The sequence below is a fragment of the Rhineura floridana genome, chromosome 1 (assembly GCF_030035675.1).
Source record: "Rhineura floridana isolate rRhiFlo1 chromosome 1, rRhiFlo1.hap2, whole genome shotgun sequence".
In the NCBI taxonomy this organism is placed as follows: Eukaryota; Metazoa; Chordata; class Lepidosauria; order Squamata; family Rhineuridae; genus Rhineura; species Rhineura floridana.
The window spans coordinates 39,039,036-39,066,949 of record NC_084480.1 but is presented as its reverse complement, the minus strand read 5'-3'; the positions used below and the strand labels follow the sequence as shown (position 1 = coordinate 39,066,949).

The following is a 27,914-nucleotide window of genomic DNA, read 5'->3' as shown; positions in this document are numbered from 1 at the left end:
TCCCTAACAAGGAGATAATCTCTGGGCAGAAAGAACTCATACACCCATGTCCCCTGTTCTGTTTGAAGACAACGTCAGTCTTTGTTTTTTTGCAAACTGCATCTGTTTGGAAGGCTCTCTGTCCAGCAAATGTTGCTACACAAAATTAAACATGATCTTCAAGCTAGGCACATTGTACACAAAGGTTTTTGATGGACTATGGTGATGCTCTTTGCTGAAACATTTTGCTGCTGTTATCAGGGGTGTGTATGCTTGCTTTGTGGATGTTTATGAATTGCATGTTTCTTTTGTTTTTTATTATGTGTTTTTCTAAAATTTATATTTTATTGGGCTTGTAAAAATGTAAGTTGCTTGGAGACCTTTTTTTGTGTAACAAGCAACTAACAAGTTCAAATAATAATAACTGTTTTTTTTCTGCAAAGAGATTATTTCCATCTGGGCCATATGCGAAGCGATTCTTAGGAGTAGCAGCCATTGCACACTGTCAAAAGAGATGGAGGGAATATTTCTGTCCACAGAGAACCATGTAATTCTTTGTCAAACGTGGGGGTTCCAAGAGGCATTCAGCTAATGAACAGATAAGGCCAGACCATAAATCTGCCAGGCAGGAGGAACCAGGGGGTCAGCCAGCTTGTTTTACCATTTGGGAAGCACCAAAGGAGGAGGCAGAGAAGTCCTTAAGGGAGTCCAAATGTCCAGAAACCAAGATATCCGATCAGGCAGGGCAGGGTTCAAGGCATGGGATTAACAAGAGAGCTGGAGTAATGTCCTCAGCAAGGTTTGACATTGACTCGAGCAAGGAGTCTCCCTTTTCTTCCAGCCTTTTGTACTCTGCATGCTGGCCCAGGTGCTTCCAATCAGCCTGTGTTCTTCTGAGCTCTCCTGCTCCTTAATCATGCTGATTGCCTTTGTTGCTACAACACCTGTTGGTGTCTTCTCTTTGCTGGGGAAGGGGGAGCCTCCTGGTTGCTTCCTGATTCTGGCAGGCAGGCTCCCTCAGGGACTTGTCTCTGGTCTGTGAAGGATCCTGCGCTGTCTCTCTGCTTGTCCCCTCTCCTGGGTCTGCAGTCTCCCATTCCTCTTTCTCCTCGGATGAGTCCTCCGAGGGGAGCATGATATTCTTTTGTATGAGCCTTTTTGTATGAGACTGAGGTGGCAATTATATTGTGTAATATCTGTCACACGAGTCATTATGATGAGTCGATGGCCATTCTGACGTTTCAAATGCACCCTGAGTTTGTAGTTTGCAAACCCCTTTCTCTGCTTTGTGTAGTCAATGTTGATATATTTAACTATTTTTTAAATTCTTATCTGTTTTAAATGCAGAGGAGCTGCCTCACTGGGTGCTGTCGGCAATGAAGTGCTTGGCAAACTGTAAGTATCAGTTTGATTATCAGAAACTCCCCCTACCCTTTTCTGTCTTAAGAAAGTGCTCTGACTATGAAAAGGGCAAGTCTGTCATTCAACCTTTAACCCAGCATTATGTTCTGAAGCGAAAGAGCCACCACAGTGTGGTTCCTTTCGTCTCTACTCAGTATCATCAGAAGGTCACTTGAGTGGAACCCACTTCACAGTAGGGTGTCGTATTCCTACTCCCTCTGCTGTTTGGCTCCAAATTCTGCCTTACCAGAAAGCCCAAGGAACTATCCAGTGGGTTGTGGATCAAGATGTTCAAGACAGCAAGAAAACTATCCACATGGAGTCACAGGATTCATAGCATATTAGATGCTGCTTCAGCATTGACGAAACCCCAACTGAGCATCTTTATAGCTGGCTGTGATGCCTCCCCCCTTCCTCCTCACAAGCTGCTTATTTGAGCATCTTGCTGCTCATCAGATATAGATACTTTTTGCAGTAATCCTACCTCCTACCATCACTGGAAGTCATCTTAAAAAAATCCACATGTTGGGCATTGTCCTACCATGCTGTATCATGTTACTTGGCACCCAGGATCAACTGATATGTGCAGGCAGTTCTGTGTAAAAGTACCAACTCAGAATACACATCTGAAACAATCTTTGCAAAGATCTTCCTTCATGCAGAAAGCTTTCATTGGATGTTAACCACTGGAGGTCCCTGGGTCAAATCCACCACCACTGTGTTCCCTGCTCTGCCACAATTACCATCTTAGAGGGAAAAATGACATTGAGAAGATGGTATTTTGTCATCAGGCCCCTTTATTATTTATTTATTATTTGATTTATATCCCGCCCTTCCTCCCAGAAGAAGCCCAACTTTAAGGGTTGGGAGTTGAACTGTTGGCCAACTACGCCTTACTCACTTCTCAAAGCAGTGCCCCAGGAATGCTTGCTGTGAACCAGGGATTTACATAGAGGGAAGGATTCTGCTGCAGTTGTTCTTTGAAGACGGGTGCTCCTTTGTGTATATTCTGAAATGGTTTGACTGAGTGAGAAGACTGTGTCATAGGAGCACCTGCACACCCAAGCCACCTATTTGTCTAGAAAATCCAGAACTGTCTTTAAAATAATGGAGTAATCCATAAAATATGAATTAGGTGGTTGAAGTACAGTAGGGCCCCACTCATATGGCAGGTTAGGTTCCCCCGCCAAAAAGCAAAAACTGCCAAAAATCAGATCAGCTATAGCACGGGGGTCTGAAACCTAACCTGCTGATCATGCAGGAGGAGGAGAGCGCTACAGCTGATCTTCCTCTCTTCCAGCGTGATCAGATCGAGCACAGGAGTCTGATCGCACTAGAAGAGGAGATCAGCTGTAGCGCTCTACACCTGATCTTCTCCTCCGGTGAGATCAGATCGAGCACTGATTGCGCCAGAAGAGGAGATCAGCTGTAGCGGTCTACAGCTGATCTTCCCCTCCTCCAGCGAGATCAGCTGGAGCGTGGGGAGCTCTAGTCCCCCTCCAGCTGATCGCACCACTGGCGCCATATTAGCAGAATGCTGAAAAGCAGGGCCCTACTGTAAGTAAATGTGGGCTTCAGGAGGACACATGTTGAAATCAGCTATCAGCGTCACACGTTTCTCTCTCTTTCCAAATAATCTGTCAGTTAATTCTTTGTTCTTCTGAAGGACACACCATTATTGAATCAAAATGTAACTGCTGATAGTTCAGTAGGCCAGCATGAGCTATTTATTTTTCCTCTCTTCCTTGCCCCCATCTCATTAGGGCCCAGGTGTCCAGATTTGAAACAGCCTACTTACTCGGGATTTGAAAGAGATGTCTTCAGAACCATAACAGATTACTATGACCACATGAAGGAGCCTCTTCTCACTTTCCAGTTTTTTGATCTCTTTGTTAGTGTACTAGGTAAGTTATCCCACAATCCCAGTGTCTAGCTCAGTGAACGCTGTAGAATTCCTTACCTCTGGAGACCTGTCCGCCTTTCTCTATTTTTCAGTTTTGTCGACTCTTCAGGATGTACCTCTTCACCCAGGCCTTTGAGCATTCCTGAGATTAAGGCTGCAAGCCAATACATATCTACTCAGAAGTAGGCTCCACGGGGTTCAATGGGATTTACTCCCATGTAAGTGTGTATTGGATTGCAGCCTACATCATGTTAGTCAGGCTGAGAGTACTATTGAGTCACAGAACAGTCCATGGAAATCTTTGCTAACCTCAGTGCCCTTCACATGTTTTGGATTGTATCTCCCATGAGCCCCAGTCAGCACATCCCTCCATAGGTGTTGCAATCCAAAACTTCTGGAGGGCATCAAGCTGGTCAATGGGAATGTTTTATCGTGCAGTTGTAAGCTTGATAGTTTTATAGCTGTAGGTTGTTGTCAGTCTGCAGGTTATATTTTTTGTGTTCTGTTTGTTTTAAATGCAAACCATTGTGATTTTTTAAAAATGAAACGCAATATATAAATGGATTCAATAAATAAAATCTTTGATGCTAAACTTGAATGGTTTTAGCTCTAGCTAGCCACTTAGCAATGTTCTTAAGGCTCTTTCAGAATTTTAAAGTGTTCCATCTAAGGACATCATAGATAGATCTTAATAATAATAATAATAATATCATCATCATCATCATTGTGTTCCTTTCTGTTACTGATTTTATTCTATATTGTATTTTAATCTCGTTTTGTACACCGCCCAGAGAGCTATTAGCTATGGGCGGTCTAGAAATGAAAATAAAAAAATAAATAAAATAAAAATAAATACTTAGATTTATATCCTGCCCTTCCTCCCAGTAGGAGCTCAGGGCAGCAAACAAAAGCACTAAAAACACTAAAACATCATAAAAACAGACTTTAGAATATATTGCAACAAAATATCCTTTAAAAATATTTTTTTTAAGTTTTAAAAACATCTTTAAAAAAAAGCTTTAAAAACATATTTAAAAGCAATTCCGACGCAAATTGGGATAATATCCTGAGGACTTTTGCCATATGAAATAGAAATGATGTACCCCTATCTGAAAAAGGATAGGGATACATATCTTCACTGTCTAGGATTATATGGGCTGCCTGACAGTTGCAGGGCCTTCTCCTTAGAAAGGCAGACATGGGGATGTCAGATGATACAGATAATCCTGACTGTCTTATTGACAGGGTTATTTTGCTGAGAAAGGCAATGTAAAAACACTGTTTGGTATAGTGCCTGAACAGGAAAACTCATGTGTAGGAGGCACAGAGCCGTGCATGCCACTCCCAGTGTCCTCAGCCTCACTTGCTCAATGCCCAACCTTCCCTTACTCCCTTTTGCCTGAACATGAGTTGAAGCTGCTGCGCAATCAGACCCTGTTTTATCAGGGTCCCGAAATGTGCAGAGGCTTCTACTCGTATTCAAATAAATGCCGTTAAAAGCCCCCTTCAGACCTGCCCAGCCCAGCACAGGAAGATTGGGAACTGAGTAGGCAGGGGAGTTGGGGGCAGGGTGGTGCATATGGCCCTGCTACACATGTCCAGTTAACATAATGCTTGAACAGGGCTGCAGTTGTCCATATTTCTGACACAAGTTGTTTTTACCTTGTTGAGATCTGAATATGATAAGCTATTGTGGAATGTTGAAATGATGGGTGATGTGTAAATACTATGAATACATAAATAAATTTCCTCTGGAATACAAACATGAGTCAGCTTTTCAGACTGCAGATTAAAATTACATAGGTGAGTTTGCAGGAAACAAATCAGTCCAGAGAACAGGGATTAACAAATACTCCTTTTTTTTTTAATCATTAATTTTATTCAAATTTTCCAACAAAACAAAACAAACAAACAAACAAAAAACAAATTAAACAATAAAATAAAATGTTGACTTCTGATTTGTCGCAGATCAGTTATAGGTCTATGATATATAACAAACCTGTCTCTTAATATATTACAAAATCACTTTCCTCCAGTAGTTATCTTAATTAATCATCAAATCTCATTAACATCACTTTATTCTTTCCGCAAAAAGTCAAAGAGAGGTTTCCACTCCTTGAGAAATATATCCCTCGATTTTTCTTCAAATAAACATGTCAATTAATCCATCTCATCAAGTCTACTAGGACCAATAATTTCAATAGCCATTTTTCCATTATCAGTGTTAATTCCATCTTCCAACTTCCATCCTTGCACCCATAATAATCTTGCTGTCATAGTCATATAGTAAGAGTCTGATGGGAATTTCCTTCATCACAAATATTTCCTTGCCATCAATTCTGAATGTGTTGCTGAAATATTGTTGTAAAGTCATATCTCTGTTCCTCTTTTTTACGAAATGCACTAGCACATCTCTTGAGAGTTTTTCCATTGTCACATATCTGGAATTAATTCTATAAATTTTCTCTATTTCAAGTTCCATCAAATCATTCCAGTCCAGAAATTCCATCGAAACATTGGTAGCTTTATCTCTGATATCTTCATCAATTTCTCCAGGGACAACGCCGAATTCCAAACAGTAATCTTTATCTCCAGGATCCACAAACTCCAAATATTTTTCCAGTTCCACACTTGATAAATCTGTTCCAGTCTCCAGGACTTGCATCCTCCCTTCAATTTTTGCCATAAAGTCCAAATCTTTTTCCAATTCCACATTTGATATATCTGATCCAATCTCCAGAATTTGCTCCTTCCCTTTAATTTCTTTTTCATATTCTATTGCTTGTCCATCTGCTTCTTTTCTCATATAATCCTTTATTTCTTTCAACTCCTGTTTCACTTTACCAAATTCAGTTGCCATCTCTTGTCTACTCTGTCCCAGTTCTTGTTTCGTTATCTTAATCTCATCCATTATCTTCTGAAACATATCCAGAGGGGAAAACCCTTCCAGGGGTACATCCAGGGTCTCTGCCACTTCTTTGATTGTCATTCTTAAAGCCGAAAAAAAAAAACCCTTCAAATTTCCAATATAGCCACAATTCCCAAGCAAAAAGTAATTTGCTTCTTTTTCCAGTAATAAGGGAGTTAATATTCCAGGCCTGTTGACATCTGGCCAGCACAGTTCTTATCTCCCGCACGTCCAAGAATGCAAAACAAATGTGGTTCACAACGCCGAACAATTAGTAACATACACGAACAGCAGATTCGTCTAAAGAAAGTAGTCCAAGAAAAAGTAGTCCCAGACATATATCAATCAAATAATCATCTAAATCAGATTTTCTCTTTGGATAAGTTGCCCCTCATACGTTTTAATCTTTATAGTTTCCAAATTCAGGCCTGCTTTTTGCCATAAAAAATAAGATAAGCTTTTTAAATTTTCTTTCCTCCTCCTTAATTCCTTGTATAAAAGAGAGAAGTGTAACTCACCCAGGTATCTTAATTGCTGATTCTTAAACAAATCCCTTTTACTGTAGTAATTTAAGCCAAATGATAAGATTAGACAGAAGAAAGCTCGCCCGTTGTGGATTGTTTAAAAGAAAAAATGTCTCGCTTTTTTTCAGCCCAGCTTGCTGGAAGTCCTAACTCCGTCCTCGGCTGCTAGGTATGCCTTCCTTTCCCAGGGAATTCCTGATCAATTCCAGCCACCGACAGCCCAACGAAGTTTCTGTGGATAATCTATTCGGTTCACCCTTGCCTGGGAGAACATTTCCACCAGTCAAAGTTCCCTTTTGACTGATTTTAAACTGAAAGAAGCTTCCTCTGAGACAGAGCTCTCTCAGAGGCAGCCACAGGCGGAGCAATCTTCCGGGAAGTCCGGATTAACAAATACTCCTAATTAGCTTGTTCTTGAGCAAGAAATGAACACATCCTGGGTTGACCAAGTCATATTTTAAATTAAAAAAAGAATTTCCATTTCATTGATTCCTTCAGTGTCATTTTATTTGAGTCCTGCTTTTCATTCCAAAAGGGAAGCACAGGGTGGCTGACATTGTACAAAACAAATTCAATAGCAAAAGGCAGACAATATAAACCTTTATTTAATTAAAACACATCTATATAGCCTCCCATATCACGTCTGTGTACAACAGTATTAAACTGCATGTCAAGACATTAAACTACAAGAAGAAAATGCAACTGAAAAACTAGGGCACAGTTAAAATAAAATATAAAATAAAATTATAATACACTGAGATCTCAGGCTCCCCATCTGACCCGTGTTACTCTTCCCTAGACCATTCCCCCTCCCCAGGCCATGCCCCTCATTGACTGTGCTCCACACTCTACAAGCGTTCTTGCTTGGCTGGAATGTGTTTTTTGAGTTGGCTAGACCTGCAAGTGTAATAAGTCAGAGCTTCAGTTTCATTTATTGCTTGTATCCTGATTTTCTGGCTCAAGGGAAGCTCAAAGCTAAAGAAATAGAAAACAACAACCCAATTAATATTTAAATAAAATAGTTAAATAAATAAATACTGATTTAAACAAATAAATATTTGTTTATTTAAACATTTATGAACCACACTTTCAGAGGAAATGCGGCAAGGCAGTGTACAAAATAAAAACAAAAAACAACAGTAATAACATTAGCAAAAGCATCGGTAACATGTCAGTCAAAACTGGTTGGTGAAAAACGACGACTTACATGAACCATACAGTTTTTAAAAGACATCTAAAAGAAAGCAGGGAAGACTTTATTGGCAAGGAGTCCCATAGGGCAAGGGCTGCCATACTAAAGGCTCAGTTCCTGGTGAAGGCCGATGGAACTTCAAGGTCATGGGGGAACCACCAAAAGTGCCTCATCCGAAGACCTCAGCAATCGAGCTGGAGTGTAAGAAATCAAGTGGTCATTAAGGTACTTTGGTCTCAAGTTTTTTAGAGTTGTGTGAATTAAGAAAAGAACCTTTGAGACCCCCAATGTCCCTGGAAACACTGCCAGTGCCCACCAATTGGGGACTGTGCTGCCAACACCACCCACATGCCATTCAGGAACAGAGTCTGTGCAGAGAAGGAGATTTCTTGCTCCAGGTCTCAGGCTGGTATAAAGTTGCTTGGGGAAGGACTGTAGCTCAGTGGTAGGGCATCTGCCCTGCATGCAGAAGATTGCAGGTTCAATCCCCTGCATCTCCAGGTAGAGCCAGGAGTGTCCCCTGCCTGAAACGCTGGACAGACACTGCCAGTCAGAGTTCACTGTACTGAGCTAGATTGACCAGTGGCCTGACCTCAGTGTAAGGCAGCTTCCTATATTCCTATGCTCTGTTGATGCGTGCATGGGCATGGATTGAAGGGTTATAGGTTACAGCTTAGGTGTGCTCCTCCTCTGTCCCACCCACGACTCCACCCCAATTTGGCTGTTCCAATGGTGTATCTTCACTGACACAGTGGCTCAACCTGTGGGATGTTCTGCCAGCATATTGGAGTTGTTGTTGTTGTTGTTGTTGTTGTTATTTATTACATTTGTATACCACCCCATAGCCAAAGCTCTCTGGGCGGTTTACAACAATTAAAAACAAATATACAAATTTAAAAACACTTCAAAAAAAACAATTTAAAGACACATGCTAAAATGTGTGGGAGGAGAGGAAAGTTTTGACCTGGCGCCGAAAAGATAACAGTGTTGGCACCAGGTGCACCCCGTCAGGAAGATCATTCCATAATTTGGGGGCCACCACTGAGAAAGCCCTCTCCCTTGTTGCCATCCTCAGAGCTTCCCTCGGAGTAGGCACCTGGAGAAGGGCCTTTAATGTTGAGCTTAGTGTACGGGTGGGTTCCTGTCGGGAGAGACGTTCCATCAGGTATTGTGGTCCCAAGCAGTGTAAGGCTTTATCGGTTGAAACCAGCACTTACCTGACTTCTCAGGTGTACCCCTCCATTGGCATAATTCCTGTATAGAAATGCACCTTGGATAAACTCAGACAAAATTTGTTACTGGAATATTGTTTTCCTGAAACCCTAGAAGTCGACTGCATCCTAACTATTTCTCTGCAAGTTACAAAAAGATGCAGCTGTTAAAAACAAAGATGCCAGGGCTCTGTTAGGAAGAAGGGTGGGAAACAAATTTAATAAATAAATTAATACATGCATACAAGAGCTTCAAGGTGATTGCCATTCTTGAATAGTAACATTTAGTATCTCATCAGGCTCCTACTGGAAGGGCGGATATAAATCTAACCCTAACCCTAATCTAACCCTAACCCTAAATCTAATAAATAATAGTAAATTTTGAAAATACCATTTTATGATGATACGGGGACTGAATCATTTCATGGTGACATTATAAAACTTGTTTTGCTGTTGTCATTGCCTTTGTAGTGGCACATTTGTTTGGAAGTTCTAACTCAGCCCTGTGGTTGAACGTTGATGGATGGATTTGTCATAATTAGTGCATGGGCAACACTTTTGCCCTGTGCAGGAAGCCAACACCTGGCACACCTGGGATCTGGGTATCCTGTTACTCATGGAATATGTGCAACTGTTGCTAATTATGCTTGCAAATGGCTGGAGCAGTCACAACCACTCTTGTCCAGGAAAGGGGTACTCCAAGCTCAGACCCATCACAGCAACATGGTCATTTCTTGCACAGGCTATGGTTGTTCAGTATATAGAGCTGGGATGAGGAACTAGATCATTCTGTCTACAAGTGTTTATGAGTTAGACACCTTATGATGTCTGACTTTATTTCACCTGCAATTAGAGCACAGTTTGTCTTTCACTCTCTGTCAGTTACAACATTTAGGGGTTGAAATAAAAATAAGATGTATAAAGCATACATACATGTGCAAATTGTACATATAATTTTGCTTTTGATGGTTAGTTTGCTGGCTTGTTGGCATCTCATTTAGGCCGAAATTAACTTCTCCCTTTATATAGCTGATTTAGATCTATTGAAATACTATACCTGAAAGCCTGTTGGAAAGGAGTTTGACTGTAGCGTTGCATGACTTAGAACAGGATGTTAAATGTACTTGCATTAGCATCTTGAAAATTCTTCACGGTAATTTTTTTTTTTTTTTGGTATAGTACCTTCTCTGTATAAAGAACAGGTCTGACAGGTTCCTACCCTGAAAGGGGACTACAGTCTAAAACAGGTGCAGGAAAACATCAAAGGAAGGGGCAGGGGGAATGAAGGCAGGGATAGGCAGGGGAAGAATATGTGCTTACTTCAGTTACGCTTACCTGTGGCTTGGTCTCGGTGGGGACAAGGGAAATGGCACAAAGTCTTCCCAGAGAATGATGATTTTTGAATAAAAGCTTAAAGAAAATAAGACAGGTAAATAAAAAGACCTCCCAAATATTCTGAGGACAGAGCAAGTGGCGGGTCAAAAAAATGTGTTTATTTTTAACATTTATAAATAGCTTAATGTTTTTTTAAAAAAACTAAGCAATGTATAACATAAAAACAGTAAACAATATCATTAAAGCATAACTACAACATTAAAACAGCAGTATAAAAGCATATTAAAAACATGGATCCAGGGAATTTATGGAGATAAAAACAGGGCCCAGTCTTATGGGTTAGGGAAAGCCTGGACAAAAATATATGCATTTGCAAGATGTCTGATATTATATGCACCCATGTAATTTGATTTCTTCCCAGTGCTTCTGCAGTAAATCTCAGTTGCACATGTTCTTCTGACAGACTTTGGCTGGGAGTAGATGCAGTGCTAGGCACTGGGGAACATTTTGGGACAAGCCGGGCCTGTACAAAAGGGACGGGCTCCACTTGAACCAGAATGGAACCAGACTGCTGGCACTTAAAATTAAAAAGGTAGCAGAGCAGCTTTTAAACTGACTGAGGGGGGAAACCCGACAGGAGCTGAGAAAGGTCCGGTTCGGAATAAACCTCCCCCCTGGGATAAAAACCAAAGAAATGATGAAATTTTAAAAGGGGTAGGCCTAGAAGTAGGCATTGTGAGAGCAGGGGCACAGGATATAAACTCAGAAGAGCAAAATTACCACAGGCCTAACCACAAGTGCCAAAGACACTTGAAGAGAGACACTGCTTACAAGTGCCTGTACGCTAATGCTAGGAGCCTGCGAACCAAGATGGGAGAACTGGAGTGCTTGGTCTTAGAGGAGAGCATTGATATAGTGAGCATAACCGAGACCTGGTGGAATGGAGAAAACCAGTGGGATACAGTTATCCCTGGATATAAAGTATATCGGAAGGACAGGGAAGGACGTATTGGTGGCGGAGTTGCTCTATACGTGAAAGAAGGCATTGAATCCAGCAAGCTCGAAACCCCAAAAGAGGCAGACTCCTCCACAGAATCGTTGTGGGTGGTGATACCATGCCCCAGGAGGGACTTAATACTGGGAACGATCTATCGTCCCCCTGATCAAAATGCTCAGGGAGATCTGGAGATGAGATATGAAATTGAGGAAGCATCCAAACTAGGAAATGTGGTAGTAATGGGTGACTTCAACTACCCGGACATAGACTGGCTGCATATGTGTTCCAGTCACGACAAAGAAGCAAAGTTTCTAGATATTCTAAATGACTATTCCCTAGACCAGTTGGTCATGGAACCGACCAGAGGGACGGCAACCCTGGACTTAATCCTCAGTGGGGACCGGGACCTGGTGCAAGATGTAAGTGTTGTTGAACCGATTGGGAGCAGTGACCACAGTGCTATTAAATTAAACATACATGTAACTGGCCAATTGCCAAGAAAATCCAACACGGTCACATTTGACTTCAAAAGAGGAAACTTCACAAAAATGAGGGGATTGGTAAAAAGAAAGCTGAAAAACAAAGTCCAGAGGGTCACATCACTCGAAAATGCTTGGAAGTTGTTTCAAAACACTATATTAGAAGCTCAACTGGAGTGCATACCGCAGATCAGAAAAGGTACCGCCAGGGCCAAGAAGATGCCAGCATGGTTAACGAGCAAAGTCAAGGAAGCTCTTAGAGGCAAAAAGTCTTCCTTCAAAAAATGGAAGTCTTGTCCAAATGAAGAAAATAAAAAAGAACACAAACTCTGGCAAAAGAAATGCAAGAAGACAATAAGGGATGCTAAAAAAGAATTTGAGGAGCACATTGCTAAGAACATAAAAACCAACAACAAAAAATTCTATGAATACATTCAAAGCAGGAGACCATCTAGGGAGACGATTGGACCCTTGGATGATAAGGGAGTCAAAGATGTACTAAAGAACGATAAGGAGATTGCAGAGAAGCTAAATGAATTCTTTGCATCTGTCTTCACAGTGGAAGATATAGGGCAGATCCCTGAACCTGAACTAACATTTGCAGGAAGGGATTCTGAGGAACTGAGACAAATAGTGGTAACGAGAGAGGAAGTTCTAAGCTTAATGGACAATATAAAAACTGACAAATCACCGGGCCCGGATGGCATCCACCCGAGAGTTCTCAAAGAACTCAAATGTGAAATTGCTGATCTGCTAACTAAAATATGTAACTTGTCCCTTGGGTCCTCCTCCGTGCCTGAGGACTGGAAAGTGGCAAATGTAACACCAATCTTCAAAAAGGGATCCAGAGGGGATCCCGGAAATTACAGGCCAGTTAGCTTAACTTCTGTCCCTGGAAAACTGGTAGAAAGTATTATTAAAGCTAGATTAACTAAGCACATAGAAGAACAAGCCTTGCTGAAGCAGAGCCAGCATGGCTTCTGCAAGGGAAAGTCCTGTCTCAGTAACCTATTAGAATTCTTTGAGAGTGTCAACAAGCATATAGATAGAGGTGATCCAGTGGACATAGTGTACTTAGACTTTCAAAAAGCGTTTGACAAGGTACCTCACCAAAGGCTTCTGAGGAAGCTTAGCAGTCATGGAATAAGAGGAGAGGTCCTCTTGTGGATAAGAAATTTGTTAAGAAGCAGAAGGCAGAGAGTAGGAATAAACGGACAGTTCTCCCAATGGAGGGCTGTAGAATGTGGAGTCCCTCAAGGATCGGTATTGGGACCTGTACTTTTCAACTTGTTCATTAATGACCTAGAATTAGGAGTGAGCAGTGAAGTGGCCAAGTTTGCTGACGACACTAAGTTGTTCAGGGTTGTTAAAACAAAAAGGGATTGCGAAGAGCTCCAAAAAAAACCTCTCCAAACTGAGTGAATGGGCAGAAAAATGGCAAATGCAATTCAATATAAACAAGTGTAAAATTATGCATATTGGAGCAAAAAATCTTAATTTCACATATACGCTCATGGGGTCTGAACTGGCGGTGACCGACCAGGAGAGAGACCTCGGGGTTGTAGTGGACAGCACGATGAAAATGTCGACCCAGTGTGCGGCAGCTGTGAAAAAGGCAAATCCATGCTAGCAATAATTAGGAAAGGTATTGAAAATAAAACAGCCGATATCATAATGCCATTGTATAAATCTATGGTGCGGCCGCATTTGGAATACTGTGTACAGTTCTGGTCGCCTCATCTCAAAAAGGATATTCTAGAGTTGGAAAAGGTTCAGAAGAGGGCAACCAGAATGATCAAGGGGATGGAGCGACTCCCTTACGAGGAAAGGTTGCAGCATTTGGGGCTTTTTAGTTTAGAGAAAAGGCGGGTCAGAGGAGACATGATAGAAGTGTATAAAATTATGCATGGCATTGAGAAAGTGGATAGAGAAAAGTTCTTCTCCCTCTCTCATAATACTAGAACTCGTGGACATTCAAAGAAGCTGAATGTTGGAAGATTCAGGACAGACAAAAGGAAGTACTTCTTTACTCAGCGCATAGTTAAACTATGGAATTTGCTCCCACAAGATGCAGTAATGGCCACCAGCTTGGATGGCTTTAAAAGAAGATTAGACAAATTCATGGAGGACAGGGCTATCAATGGCTACTAGCTGTGATGGCTGTGCTCTGCCACCCTAGTCAGAGGCAGCATGCTTCTGAAAACCAGTTGCCGGAAGCCTCAGGAGGGGAGAGTGTTCTTGCACTCGGGTCCTGCTTGCGGGCTTCCCCCAGGCACTTGGTTGGCCACTGTGAGAACAGGATGCTGGACTAGATGGGCCACTGGCCTGATCCAGCAGGCTCTTCTTATGTTCTTATGTTCTTATGCTACTGACCTCTTACCATGGTTATGAGATTGGGAGCAGGCTTTAGACTCAAATGTTCCTTCCTTCTCTTCTCCTTAGCTCAGTGGTACAAATTCCTGGTCTCTGCTGACCAAAGAATAGCGTAGGCACATATGTAAGTGGTTAAGCCTGACAAGGGAATGATGGAGAAGCCCATGTGAGCCCATGGCCTAATAACTATGGGTAAGAGATTGGCAGCAGTATGTCTGGTGTTTGCTACAACTCTATGAGAACACAACTGAGCTTGAAGTTGCCTGAAGTTCAGCATAATTATTTTTTTTTGTTAATCGCTTTTATGATATCCTTGCAGTGAAACAGATGCACATGCAAGGGTGCACATTCAAACCAGATTCCCCAGTTTTTTTCAGTAGCCTAGGGCAGCTCTGTATGCATGGCCAGTCCAAATATGGGAGCCCTTTACTATCTAATAGAGAGCGTTTGAAGACCAGACTGAAAATCTTATATACCAGTGCTTTGAACTCTTTAGAGGAATTAATTCAACCAATCGTTCTAATTTCTGATGATTGTACTATTGATCCTAACTCCTACATGGAGATGATGAAGACCAAGGAATAAACACTGCTAAAATTATCCTTTTACTTCCACACTGACAGATCCAATAGCATTTTGTTCCTTTTTAGTATCAGTAGGAAAGGGAAAGTGTGACCATTTCAAGATGCTGTTTTAAAAATATTAAACTGTAGTATGTAGCTGGTGGTTAAGTTTCTATTTTTCCTCCAGTTATAAAAAATTATTGTCATTCTTTTATGGCAATTATTACTTTGTCAACATAACAAAATCTTTATGCTGTATATCGTCCAGCAACTTATGCAATTTTCCAGCTCATTTCAGTGGGATGCCAGAATACAAATGTGCAGAACTAAAGCCATAGTTTGTTCTTGCAAATCTTCTCTAGTATTATACTTCCTACAAGTCCCAAGAGGGAAACTCACAGACAGAGCTACAATCCCTCTGGTGACAGTAGCACTTGAACGTGTGTCTGCAGAAGCCCTGTTTGGGGGTTCTAACGAATTCCCCACTTAATCAGAACCACAGGAGGGAGAGCAGGAAGAAGCATACTAGCTCCACCTTCCCTGACACAAGGTCTGCTGCCACCCTTGTCACCCCTCTGCAAGTTGCAGGCAAACGTCTGCAGCTGGGAGCTTGCTCTATTTATGTTGACTCCCTGTGTGATTTAGAACCCTGGAAGATCAGGCTTCTGTTTTTGCATTGGGGAGCCTATGCAAGTGGTAGAGCACTTGCCTTGCATGCAGAAGGTCCCCGTTTAATCCCTGGCGTCTCCAGGCAGGGCTAGGAAATGCTCTTGCCTCAAACCCTGGTGATCTGCTGCCCATAGGAGTAGACAGTACTGATCTGGATGGACCAATGGTCTGACTTGGTAAAAGGCAGCTTCCTTGATTTTTATATCTTCACTTCAGAACTTGTCCTCCTGGAGGGTTGCAGAGACAGGGAGGTGGAGCTAGCATGCTGGTCTCCACTCTCCCTCATCACATAATGGATTAGGATGCCTGAAATATTTTATTCGTCTATTTATTTATTACATTTGTATCCCACCTTTCCTCTAAGGAACTCAAGTTGGCATACATGGTTCTTACCCCTTGCCGTTTTATCCTTGCAACAACCTGTGAGGTAGGTTAGACTGTAACTAGGCCAAGGTCTCCCGATGAACTTCATGGCTGAATGGAATTTGAATTCTGGTCTTCCAGACATTCCTCCCCATTTTTTCCTCACAACAACCTTGTGAGGTGTGTTAGGCTCAGAGACTGTGACTGAACAAGGTCACCTAGTGCCATGCTCTTCAACCCTGTGTCCCCAGATGTTGTTACACTACAACTCCCTTCATCCCCAGACAGCATGGCAATGGTCAGGGATGATGGGAGTTGTAGTTCATCAACATCTGGGTACCCAGGGTGAAAGAACACTAACCTAGTGAACTTCATGGCTGACCAGGGATTTGAACCCTGGTCTCCCAGGTCCTAGTCCAACATGTTATCCTCTACTAGGGGTGCTTCTGCCACACAGTGTTCAGAATGTCAGTAGATGTTTTGGCCCACTAGGAGGGTAAATTATACTTCTCTCTTGCAAAAGAAACTATGAGAATTGCCCAACATTGAACTATGCTCTCCTTTAATATGCTTTGACCCAGGTCTCCTACAGAAAGAGAAACTGGCCGTTGAAGCATTGCAAATATGCTGTCTTCTTCTGCCACCGGCAAATCGCCGAAAGCTACAGCTGCTAATGACTCTGTTGGCCAGGATCAGCTCAAATAAGGATCTGCCGCTTCTCTCTGATGCAGTTGGGACAAGAACGCTGGTGGGTGTCTGCTGGGAACCAAGATACCTCATCAGGCTTGTGAAATCATTTTAGAATTGCTTTGGGGGAAAGGCTGTCCTTAGTTACAAACTGTGACTCACTTTCTAAGAGAGCAGCATTCCGTTTAATAGAGGGTGTGTTTTGGAAGGCTTCCCTCTCTCTGCCTTCATAACTTGAATGTAAATTTCCAGGTTGCAATCTGGAAACTGATGTTTGATCTTTGTAATCCCGTGATAAAGCTGACAAGAGTAAGCATCCTCCCACCTGTTTCCCACCTCTACCTTTTTGTCTGTCTGTCTGTCTCTTGCTACATTACCTGCTGTACAGCGTGCCTGGAGTCCTGTCTGCTGCAGGGGGTGGGAGTGGATGAAAGGTTGTCATGGGGTGGGCAGAATGGGTGGGGGACATTGCTGAACCGTGTGACGTCCTTCCCTGGTTCTCCCTGTCAGGTTCCCACCTGCTTGTGGCTACTGCCTTTCACTAGGCACCACCAGGGATACCACCAGTCCGGACCGTCCTTTATATGGTTTCTCACTCCGCTCTAGCACAGATCTCACTAGATCCCCCTGCTAGACAGCACCACCAGTCACGTCCTATAACCAATACTCCCAGAGACTTTGCCTGAGTCTCTCTCTAGCTGGTTACTTTTGTTTTTTTTTTATAATGATTTTTATTATTCAAATTTTCATAAAGTGAACACAACAAAATCAAACAACAAAAACAATACAACAAAAATAAAAAAAGAACTTGACTTCCGATTTGTTACAGATCAGCTATAAGTATATAATATATATCGAACCTGTCCCCTAAAACATACAAAATTCACTTTTTTCCATAGTCTATCTTAATTAATCATCAAATCCCATTATCATCATTTCATTTTTTTCTTTCAACAAAAAGTCCAAAAGAGGCTTCCATTCCTTAAGAAATGTATCTGTCGTTTTTTCTCTGAGAAGGCATGTCAATTTGTCCATCTCAACTAAGTCCATTAATTTCAATAGCCATTCTTCCATTGTTTGTATTGATTCCATTTTCCACTTTTGTGCATATAATAATCTTGCTGCCATAATCATATATAATATTATTCTTCCATATTTCTTTTCCTTTTGTTTGTCCATAAAACCCAATAAAAAAAATCCTGGCTTTGACTGAATATTTATCTTTAAAAATTTTTGCATCATCCTACCTATCTGTGCCCAAAATAATTTTGCCTGTTTGCACGACCACCACATATGATAAAAAGATCCTTCTTGTTGTTTACATTTCCAACATACATTAGAAACATTACTATACATTTTTGACAACTTTTCTGGAGTCATGTACCAACGATACATCATTTTATAAAAATTTTCTTTAAGATTATAGCATAATGTAAATTTCAAACCTTTTTTCCACATATTTTCCCATTGATCCATTTGTATATTATAACCAAAAATTTTTGCCCACTTGACCATACGCTCTTTTACTTGTTCTTCTTCCATGTCCATTTTCAATAAAAATTTATACATTTTTGCAATTATACATTCATCATTTGTACACAAACCTATTTCAAAATCAGATTTATTTATTTCAAACCCATACATTTTCTTATCCATTTTGTATCTTTCTAACAATTGTAAATAGGCAAACCATTGAGAACTATATCCTTTCTTTATTAATTGTTCTCTCTCTTTCATTATATGTTCTCCATGCACATTTTCTAATAGTTCTTGATAAGTTAACCATTTCTCTTTTCCAGCCATTTCTCTTCTATAAAATGCTTCTTGACTTGAAACACATAGTGGTATTTTCGAAAAAAACCTTGTTTTGTATTTATTCCATATTTTCAACAAAGGACGTCTTATAAAATGATTATTAAAATCCACATTAACTTTTACTTTATCATACTATAGATATCCATGCCATCCCCACTTCAGGTTGTGACCCTCCAAATCCAATAATCTTTTGTTCCTCAATACAATCCATTCCTTTATCCAGACTAAGCAACAAGCAGCAAAATAAAGTCTCAAATTAGGTAATCCCAGTCCTCCTCTTTCTTTGGCGTCTTGTAATAATTTAAATTTAATTCTTGGTTTTTTCCCCTGCCAAACAAATTTAGAAATATCTTTTTGCCATTGTTTAAAAGGTAAATCAGAGGATATTACAGGTATTGTTTGAAATAGAAACATCATTCTCGGCAATACATTCATTTTTATTACAGATATTCTACCCATTAATGACAACTGTAATTTATCCCATTTTAACAAATCTTTCGTAATCTCTGTCCATAATTTTTCATAATTATTATGAAACAACTTTGAATTTTTATTAGTCATAATAATACCTAAATATTTCACCTTTTCTTCTATTTTAAAATCTGTCTTCTCCATTAACTCTTTTTGATCCCTTAAAGATTAATTTTTCACCAACATCTTTGTTTTTTGGTTGTTAATCTGCTAATGGTCCAAATTCTTTTAACTTATCCATCAATACTTTGATTCCTTCCAAGGGATTTTCTAATACAATTATCAAGTCGTCAGCAAATGCTCTCAGTTTATATTCCTCTTTTTTATCTTTATTCCCGAAATTCTTTTGTCATGCCTTATGTCTCTAAGCAGCACTTCTAGAACCAAAATAAATAAAAGAGGGGACAGTGGACATCCCTGTCTTGTACCCTTTTGTATTTCACATGAGTCCGTTAAATCCCCATTGACAATTATCTGTGCCTTCTGTGATGTATAAATCGATCTGATCCATTTTATAAAATTATCTCCAAAGTCCATTTGCTCTAGAACCTTAAACATAAATTTCCAATTCAAATTATCAAATGCTTTCTCAGCATCCAAGAAAATCAAAGCTGCTTGTATGTCATTTCGTTGTTCTAGATATTCCAACACATTCAAAACATTCCTGACGTTATCACGTAATTGTCTTTTAGGTAAAAACCCCGCTTGATCTTCCTGAATAAATTGTTGCAATATTATTTTCATTCTTTCAGCCAAAATCATTGTAAAAATTTTGTAGTCATTATTCAATAAGGATATTGGCCGATAATTTTTTGTTTTGGTTAGATCCTGCTCCTCTTTAGGTATTAATGTTATATTGGCATTTTTCCAACTATCCGGTATCTTCCCCTCTTGCAAAATAGAATTCATTGTATACTGTAAAGGTAATAAGAGTTCCTCCTCCAAACATTTGTAATACATTGCTGATAGTCCATCCGGTCCTGGCGCCTTTCCTAATTTAATTTTACTTATAGCCTCAGATATTTCTCTTGACGTAATAGGACCATTAATAGCTTGTCTCTGAAAATCTGTAATTTTAGGCAAATTCTGTTTAGATATATACTCTTCTATTTTTTCAGAGGGAATTTCCTGACACTTGTACAAAGTTGAATAATATTGATGAAAAACCCTTTGGATTTTTACATTGTCTGTCAACATCTCATCTCCTTCTTGTATCTTTAAAATAAGATTTTTTTGTTGTTCTTTTCTTAATCTATATGCTAGCAATTTCCCCGGTTTATTTGCAAATTCAAAAGTCCTTTGTTTGGCAAAGTTTAATTTCCTTTCAATTTCTCTAACTGTCAACATTGACACTTGTTTCTGTAACATTTTAATTTGATTTACAGTAGAAGCTTTAGTTGGATTCTTTTTCAATTCTTCCTCTTTTTGTTTTATTTCTTCCAAGATTAATTGCATTTTCTGTTGTTTCTTCTTTTTTAATTCAGAATTACATTTAATAAAATATCCCCTCATAAATGCTTTACTTGTATCCCAAACAATATTTTCATCTGTTCCTTTTTGTAAATTGTGTTCAAAAAACTCTTTTAATTTCTTCTTACATTCCTGCACTATTTTATCGTTCTGTAATATAGATTCATTTAGTCTCCCTCTAAATCCAAGATTTTTTTTTTTTTAAAGTCAATATCACTGGATTGTGATCCGAAAAAGTTTTTGGTAATACATCGATCTTGGAAATGTCTTTCACTAAATTTTTAGACATCCAAATCATATCAATCCTCGAAAATGTTTTGTGTCTTTCTGAAAAGTAAGTAAATTCCTTTGCATTGTCATTTATATATCTCCCAGCATCCACCAATTCTAAATTTTCCATCAATTTGAAGCAGATCTTCGGCAATTTGCCCTGTGTCTCTTTAATATTTTTCTCAGAAAGTCTATCCATTTTTGGTGAAATTACCCCATTCCAATCACCCATGACACACCAATGATCATATGCAAACTCTGATAATTTTTCCATAAGTCCAGTATAAAACCTTGTTTTATCTTCATTGGGGGCATAAATGCCCACTATCAAAATTTTTGTACCCTGTATGGTGATTTCAACTCCCACAAATCTACCACTATCATCCAATAATATCAATTTAGGAGACAATTGTGAGTTAATATAAAGAACAACACCATTTTTTTTTTTGGATCCTGCCGAAATAAATTCTTCACCCAAATTTTTACAGATTAAATATTTAGAATCTTTCTTCTTAATATGAGTTTCTTGTAAACAAATTATATCCAATTTTAATTTTTTCAAATAATGAAATACTTTCTTTCTCTTCTGCGACGAATTAGCTCCATTTATATTCCAAGTTAGATATTTGTAATCCATTTTTAAGCATGTATTTTAGAAAAGTCTGTACCTGTTGCTCCCTTTAATTCATCATCAACCTTTTCTTCCTCTACCTGTTTCTGTTGACTTTGTTTCCCAGGAATTATGTCCATGTCTTTGAGTTTATCTTCTTCCATGTCTTTTGAAGCTTTTCTCAAGAAATCCCTTGCTTTTTGAACAGTATTTAATCGATACTTCTGTTGTCTAAATGTAAAAATCACTCCCTCTGGAACATCCCATCTAAATTGAATTTTACATTGTTTGAGCTTTTCTGTGAAGAAAGCGTATTCTTTTCTCTTACGTAGAAGTCTAATTGGAATTTCCTTCATCACCAGTATTTCTTTACCGTCAATTTTGAAGACATTGTTAAAATGATGTTGCAAAACCATATCTCTGGTCCTCTTTTTTAAAAAATAAACAAGTACATCTCTTGGGATTTTTTTCATTGTTGCATATCTGGAATTAATTCTATAAACTTTATCTATTTCAAATTCCATCCGATCTTCATCCCAGTCCAAGGATTTTACCAAGGCATTAACAATTTTCTCTCTGATATCTTCACCTGTTTCCTCAGGAATTGCACGGAATCTCAAGCAATGTTCTTTATCTCTAAGTTCCATGGCAGCAATATAGTCCAAATTTTTTCCCAATTCCACATTTGTAATATCTATTCTATTCTCTAAGGTTTGCACCTTATCTTTAACATTTTTTACATCCTGTGGTAGTTGCCCAATGTTATTTTTAATCTCACCCACTTCTGTTTTGATATGATCTTGTAAATCTTTAAAATCCTTTTTCATATTGCGAAATTCATCTTTAAATTGTTGTCTGTCCTGTTTCATCTCTTGTTTCATCTCTTGTTTAAAATCATTAATCCCCTCCATAATTTTCTGGAACATGTCTATCCCTTCCTGTGTATCAGTTGAACCTCTTCGCTCTAAAACTTTGGCTGCTTTCCTGGTTGTCATTCTTGAAAAAAAAAACACCTTTTCTATTATTAGCCAATGTTCCCAAACTTAGAGGCAAACTGTTTCTTTTTTCCCCCCAGCAACAAAAGAGTTAATATTCCAGGCCTGTTAATATGATCTAACCAGCACGGTTCTTATCTCCAGCACGTTCAGGAATGTAAAACAAATCCAGTTCTCAGCATCCAGCAGTTAGTAACATACACGAACAGCAGATTCGTTCAAAAAAAAATAATCCAAAATAAAAAGGAATAAAAAATAGTCTCAGATATATTTCCTTCAAATAATCAAATCATCTTATCTAATAGGTTGCCTCTCATCCATTTTAATCTTTGTAATTCCAAATTTAGCCAGCTTTTTGTCATAAAAAAATAAAACAAGTTCTTTGAATTGCTCCCTTCTTCCTTAACTTTATATAAAGAGGAAAAAAGTGTGACTCACCCAAGTTTCTGAGTTGCTGATTCGTAAACAAGTCTCTTTTATGGTAGTAATTTAAGTCAAATGATAAGATTTAGACAGAAGGAGGCTAGCTCATTAAAAACGTTTTTTTAAAAGAAAAAAACACGTCTCGCTTATTTTCAGCACAGCTTGTTGGAAATCCAGACCGTCTTCCGCTGCTAGATATGCCTTCTTATCTCAGGGGATTCCTGATCAAATCCAGCCATCTACAGCTCAACGAAGTTTCGTGGATAATCTTCGGTTCCCCTTTATCTTAGGAACATTTACGCCAGTCAAAGATTCCTCTTGACTGACTTTTAACTGAAAAAAGCTTCCTCTGAGACAGAGCTCCCTCAGAGACAACCACCAGCCAGCACTCCTTCCGGGATAGCTGGTTACTTTTGTGACTGCGTGCTTATGCTGTTCCCAACCCCCTTGTATATTTATAGATAACGCATACAACTCTGGGTTGCTCTGGATACTTGAATTGTTATTATTCCTCCCTTCACCGCTGCCACCATTAGATACTGTTTCTGTTCAGCCTTGGTAGTTACCTTGCCCTCCCTTCTGGTATGTATATCCCCCAGCCAAGGATCAGGCCTTTGGTAAACCAAATACGTATTTATTAAAGATCAGAAAAAACAAGATTAGTTTTAGAATGTTTCACAAGCGTATGGTTTCATCTATTCCTGTTTTGTACTTGACTTATTATTAATCAGAACGCCAACTCCCTCTTTCTCCACACTCCTGACCTCCACCCTCAAACACCTCTTTCTCCACACTCCCAACATCCACCCTCAAACACCTCTTTCTCCACACTCCCAACATCCACCCAGATTCAACTGTCATTCTTCCATTTATACTCTCAGCCATTCAAACGCTCAGCCAATCATCCAGCATTCTACTGCTCATGTACTCCCCCCTCCTCTTTCACTCCACTTACCATATGTCTTCTATATAAACAGCACTTACCATATTTACACTATAAGCAGGAACATCACAAACCTCTCCTGCTTCATTGGGTAATTCTACTAACTCTCATTCTCAGGTTGCAATCTGGCTTTCAGCATAGGCTTGTCCCCTTAAGGAAACCACATTTTTCAGCTTCTGTATTGTTCGTGGCTAGGAGAGCGAGGGTTGACATTTTGGGAAGCAGGTTCTCAGTGGCACCAGCATTGTGCAAAAGTGCCCAACCAGCTTTAGGGATGATGGTGGTGGATCTTGTAATCCCATGATGGGCAGAAGGCCGATCAGGATCTACTCCTAGATCTCTGGTTAATGTATAGTAGATCAGGAAGGATTTCTGACTCTAAAGGGTTGCATCCAGTGCTAGCCCTACTCAGAGTAGACCCATTGAAATTAATAAACATGACTAGCTTATTAATTTCAATGGGTCTACTCTGACTAGGACTTAACATTTAACAAAATGACTCCCCTAAAGTGCTGCTAAAGTGCTCAAATAATGACTGCTAAAGTGAAGAAAACTTGGGGATAGTGAGGAATGGATTTGTCTACTGAAGATCTGCGAGCTAAGCTGAGTCTTGGAACTTAAAACAAATCCCAGCTCTCAGCAGCTACTCAGAGACACCTGTTCTTTAATGCAAAGTATACATCTTTTGCACCTGGCTCCTGTTGGTGGATCTTGGGATTCACAAAAAACACAAAGTATATGCCACAAGCCTGAAGTCTGCCCTCCCCTGTTGTAAGGCACTCTGAAATAATTTGCAATAGAGGGACCTATAAATACAGGCATACCCCACTTAACGTTGCCTCGCTATAACGTACATGCTCCATATGTCCCCATACCCCGCTTAATGTTCGCACGCTTTGTAATAATGTACATTTTATTGTCATGATGCCACTGCCATCTAGTGGTGATTGTGTGCAGTACGGTCCCATTACGAACGTTAAAGTGGGGTATGCTTGTACTCCAAATAAATAAGTAATAGTGTTGATGTGATAACCAATCTCCTCTTTTTCAGATGGTTCAAGCCTTTTCTCGTTGTATTCTTTGCTCCAAGGATGATGTGGACTTGGATGAACTTCTGGCTGCTAAACTGGTGTCATTCTTGATGGACAATTATCAACAGATCCTAAACATACCTTCTGCCCTGAAAGTTGCAATAGAGGAACACATAGCACATCTCCAGAGGGTCCAGGTGAGAGCTCTAGAATAAAAATGTCTTCTTCCCAATGCTACTTCTTTATGACCTTCTTAAAGCTAAACCAGTTCTTCTCACATAAGAAATAATCTAACAAGTAGATGAGGTTGCAATCCTATAGCCACTCACCTGGGAGTAAGCATCATTGAATTCAGTGGGCCTTATTTCTGAATGTTTGCATGGTTAATATTGGCCTTATAGAATTTCTGTGTTGCTTACTAAGTTGACAAAACATCTTCCATTGCCAGACTTTGGCAACTGGTGCTTAATTTATGAGCTTCTTCACCACATCTGCATTCTGGGTGAGAAGCAGACATCAAACGTAATTTTTATTATTATTATTGGGGCAGCCTGTGGTCACATGCAATGCTTGCAGGCCTTTCTTATGATCCGCTGCAGGCTGCCGAACCATCTCCCACTGCCAAATTCACCCTATTCTAGCAATCTTGCTCCTTTGAGTCTGCCAAATAGTTGTTTAGCAGGCTGAAGGGTGCATACTTACAAGTGCCAGTTAGCTAGGGAGCATGGAGACGGACATGACAGCATAATGGAGATTCCATAAGGTGCTTCCTGGCTGTCTAGCTGATTGGTAATGGGAACACTGCAAGGCTTATGCACTTGCATGCTTTTCAGTTGTTTTTAGTATCAGTTTGCTGGGCACTGATGGCATCTCTGACAGCAGAGGAGGAGCTTTCAACCTCCCCATCTCCAAGGATTCTGTTAATCACTTACAAAATATACACATACACCAATGATAATCCACATATCCCTTTCCTGGATGTCCTTCTCACCATTGAGAACAACTAAAGCCACTGATCTCTACAGGAAACCCACCAATGCCCACACCTATTTAAACTGGGAATCCTGCCATCCTAAACATGTAAAGAAAAACACTGTTTATAGCTTAGTTCTCAGAATGTATTTGCAACAGCAAAGGTAAACACCAAAGAAGGATCAGCAAACTTAAAGAACACCTTTTTCTCAGAGGATATCCTCCACATGCGATCAATTGCAACATCCCCCAAACCTCCATCCTGTCTAGAGAAAACCTCCATCAGAGTGAGGTTTCAAAAAACAAAGAGCAACGGATTCCATTTGTGGTTTGTTTCCATCCAGCTTCTCCTAACTATCACATGGCTATCAGTGAGAGCTGCCAAGAATCTTACCAACCTCTGAATTCATGCAAACTATTTGTGAGAGCTGTACTTAAGCCACCTATCAGCAATCCTAGATCTCACCCTTGTCACTGTAAATGCTGTATCACCTGTGTATACCTCATGGAGACAACTACTTTCAAAAGCACATGGAGTGGTAGAGCATATTAATCAAATGGAACATTACTTGCAGGACCTGCAATGTCCTTGAATACAAAAAAACAGGATGTCATATCCAGTACATAGGTAAAACTACAACTGACTCAAACCCACATTTCAGAAACCACAAACAAGCAATTTTGACTAAAAACATGGAGCAGCCAGTTGCAAAACATTTCAGTGCTGAAAACCACAGCCTGCTAGATTTATCTATAACAGCTATACATATGCCAACAGATCCAACAACATTAACTAAGAGGGAAAACCAAATTTCAAATTTTATTTAATTACAGTCATAGACCCAGTCAGCTAAAAAACAAGGATTTGTATACATATTGTGCGTACAAATTCAAATACATGAAAATATCATTTAAAATAAGATATGAAGATATCATTTAAAAATAAGAGTATCAACAGCATTAAACGCATTGCACATGTCTTTTCCGCAGCACCTGCGCTATATAAAGGAATTTAGCAACTGCTTCAGTTGTGGATTTATTTTTGTCAGACAAAAGATGGAAAAGTATCTGTTCTGGATGTTTATTAGAGAGTCCAGAAGTAAGTGGAGAGATAATTTTAGCTCTTAAATCCTTATATAGCTCACATTCTAAAAGAACGTGATCTAGGGTTTGGGGGGTATTAGCATTGCAAATACAATAGCGTTTAACATAAGGGATACCTTGAAAACGGCCTGTAAGCAGAGCAGAGGGTAGGCAGTTGAATCTTGCTCTGGAGAACAGGAACCTATATTGCGAAAAGTTTAGCTGTTCTAAATAAGGCATATGAGATGGGAAGCTAAAATTCAAACCAAGTTGAAGGGGGGAGCAAGATGTTAATGCCTTAGAAAATGAATACTGCCGGTCAAGGTCTTTAATTTGTTGAGTAATAACTGCTTTGGCTGTTTCAAAGCCCCAGGATGACAAGAGTTCTAAAGACAGACCTAGGTGATTTAGCTTCCCTTCAAAGATTTTAGTCCATGAACTTTTAAATGGATCTTTCCATATAAGATGTGTAAGTCCTGAAGGGCCCCCCGAATAGGCTATCCTGAGCCAGAAATTGAATGCTTGCAACCAAGCTGTACATTCTAAAGAGTCAAACCCTGACTCTAGATGGAGGCCGGCTGAAGAGGCGCATCTTGGTAACCCGAAAATGGACATAAGAAAAGTTGATAATATTGACTCGATTTTTTTATTATACTGAGTGACCCAAATCGGGATTCCATAGAGGAGCTGTGATATTATTTTAATTTTAAATTTTTTTATAGCAGCAGGGATGAAACATCCGCCTTTTGTATAATAGAACCTAATTAGGGCTTTAGAGGTGTTATGGGCTGCTTGAGTTACGGCCTTCATATGAGGGGTCCAGGAGAGTGAGGGACAGAATAAGATGCCTAGGTACTTAAATTTCTTAACCTGTAAGCCTTCTATTTTCCAAAGATGTTTTGAGATTTTTGGTGAATGTCATTATTTTGGACTTAGTGTGATTAATTGTAAGAAAATTTTGTTCGCAGTAACAAATAAAAGTCCGTAGTAGGCGTTTAAGGCCAATTTCAGAAAAGGACATCAGGACCGTGTCATCGGCATATAGTAGCAGAGGACAGCTCACTCCTGCAATATTTGGGGAGTGGAGATTTTCATTAGAACATTTGTTTTTTAGGTCGTTTAGGAAAAGGTTAAACAAAGTAGGCACCAATACACAACCCTGTCGAACTCCGATGTTTGCAGAGATGGATCTGGTTAGATTTCCATCTATCCCATATCGCACTCTTAGTGAAGTGCATTGATAGAGC

The 27,914-nt window shown here is 39.7% G+C and overlaps 1 protein-coding gene across 2 annotated transcripts in view; it reads left to right on the top strand.

Moving 5' to 3' along the window:
- The window catches only part of DEPDC1B (DEP domain containing 1B), a 66,082-nt gene that overhangs the window by 26,355 nt on the left and 11,813 nt on the right, over positions 1–27,914 (top strand). For both annotated transcript variants that reach the window (XM_061618651.1, XM_061618640.1), the window contains exons 6-9: positions 1,327–1,374; positions 3,144–3,284; positions 16,479–16,645; positions 24,633–24,809. In XM_061618651.1, coding sequence (XP_061474635.1) covers positions 1,327–1,374; positions 3,144–3,284; positions 16,479–16,645; positions 24,633–24,809 — 533 coding nt within the window. The remainder of the gene's footprint in view (positions 1–1,326; positions 1,375–3,143; positions 3,285–16,478; positions 16,646–24,632; positions 24,810–27,914) is intronic.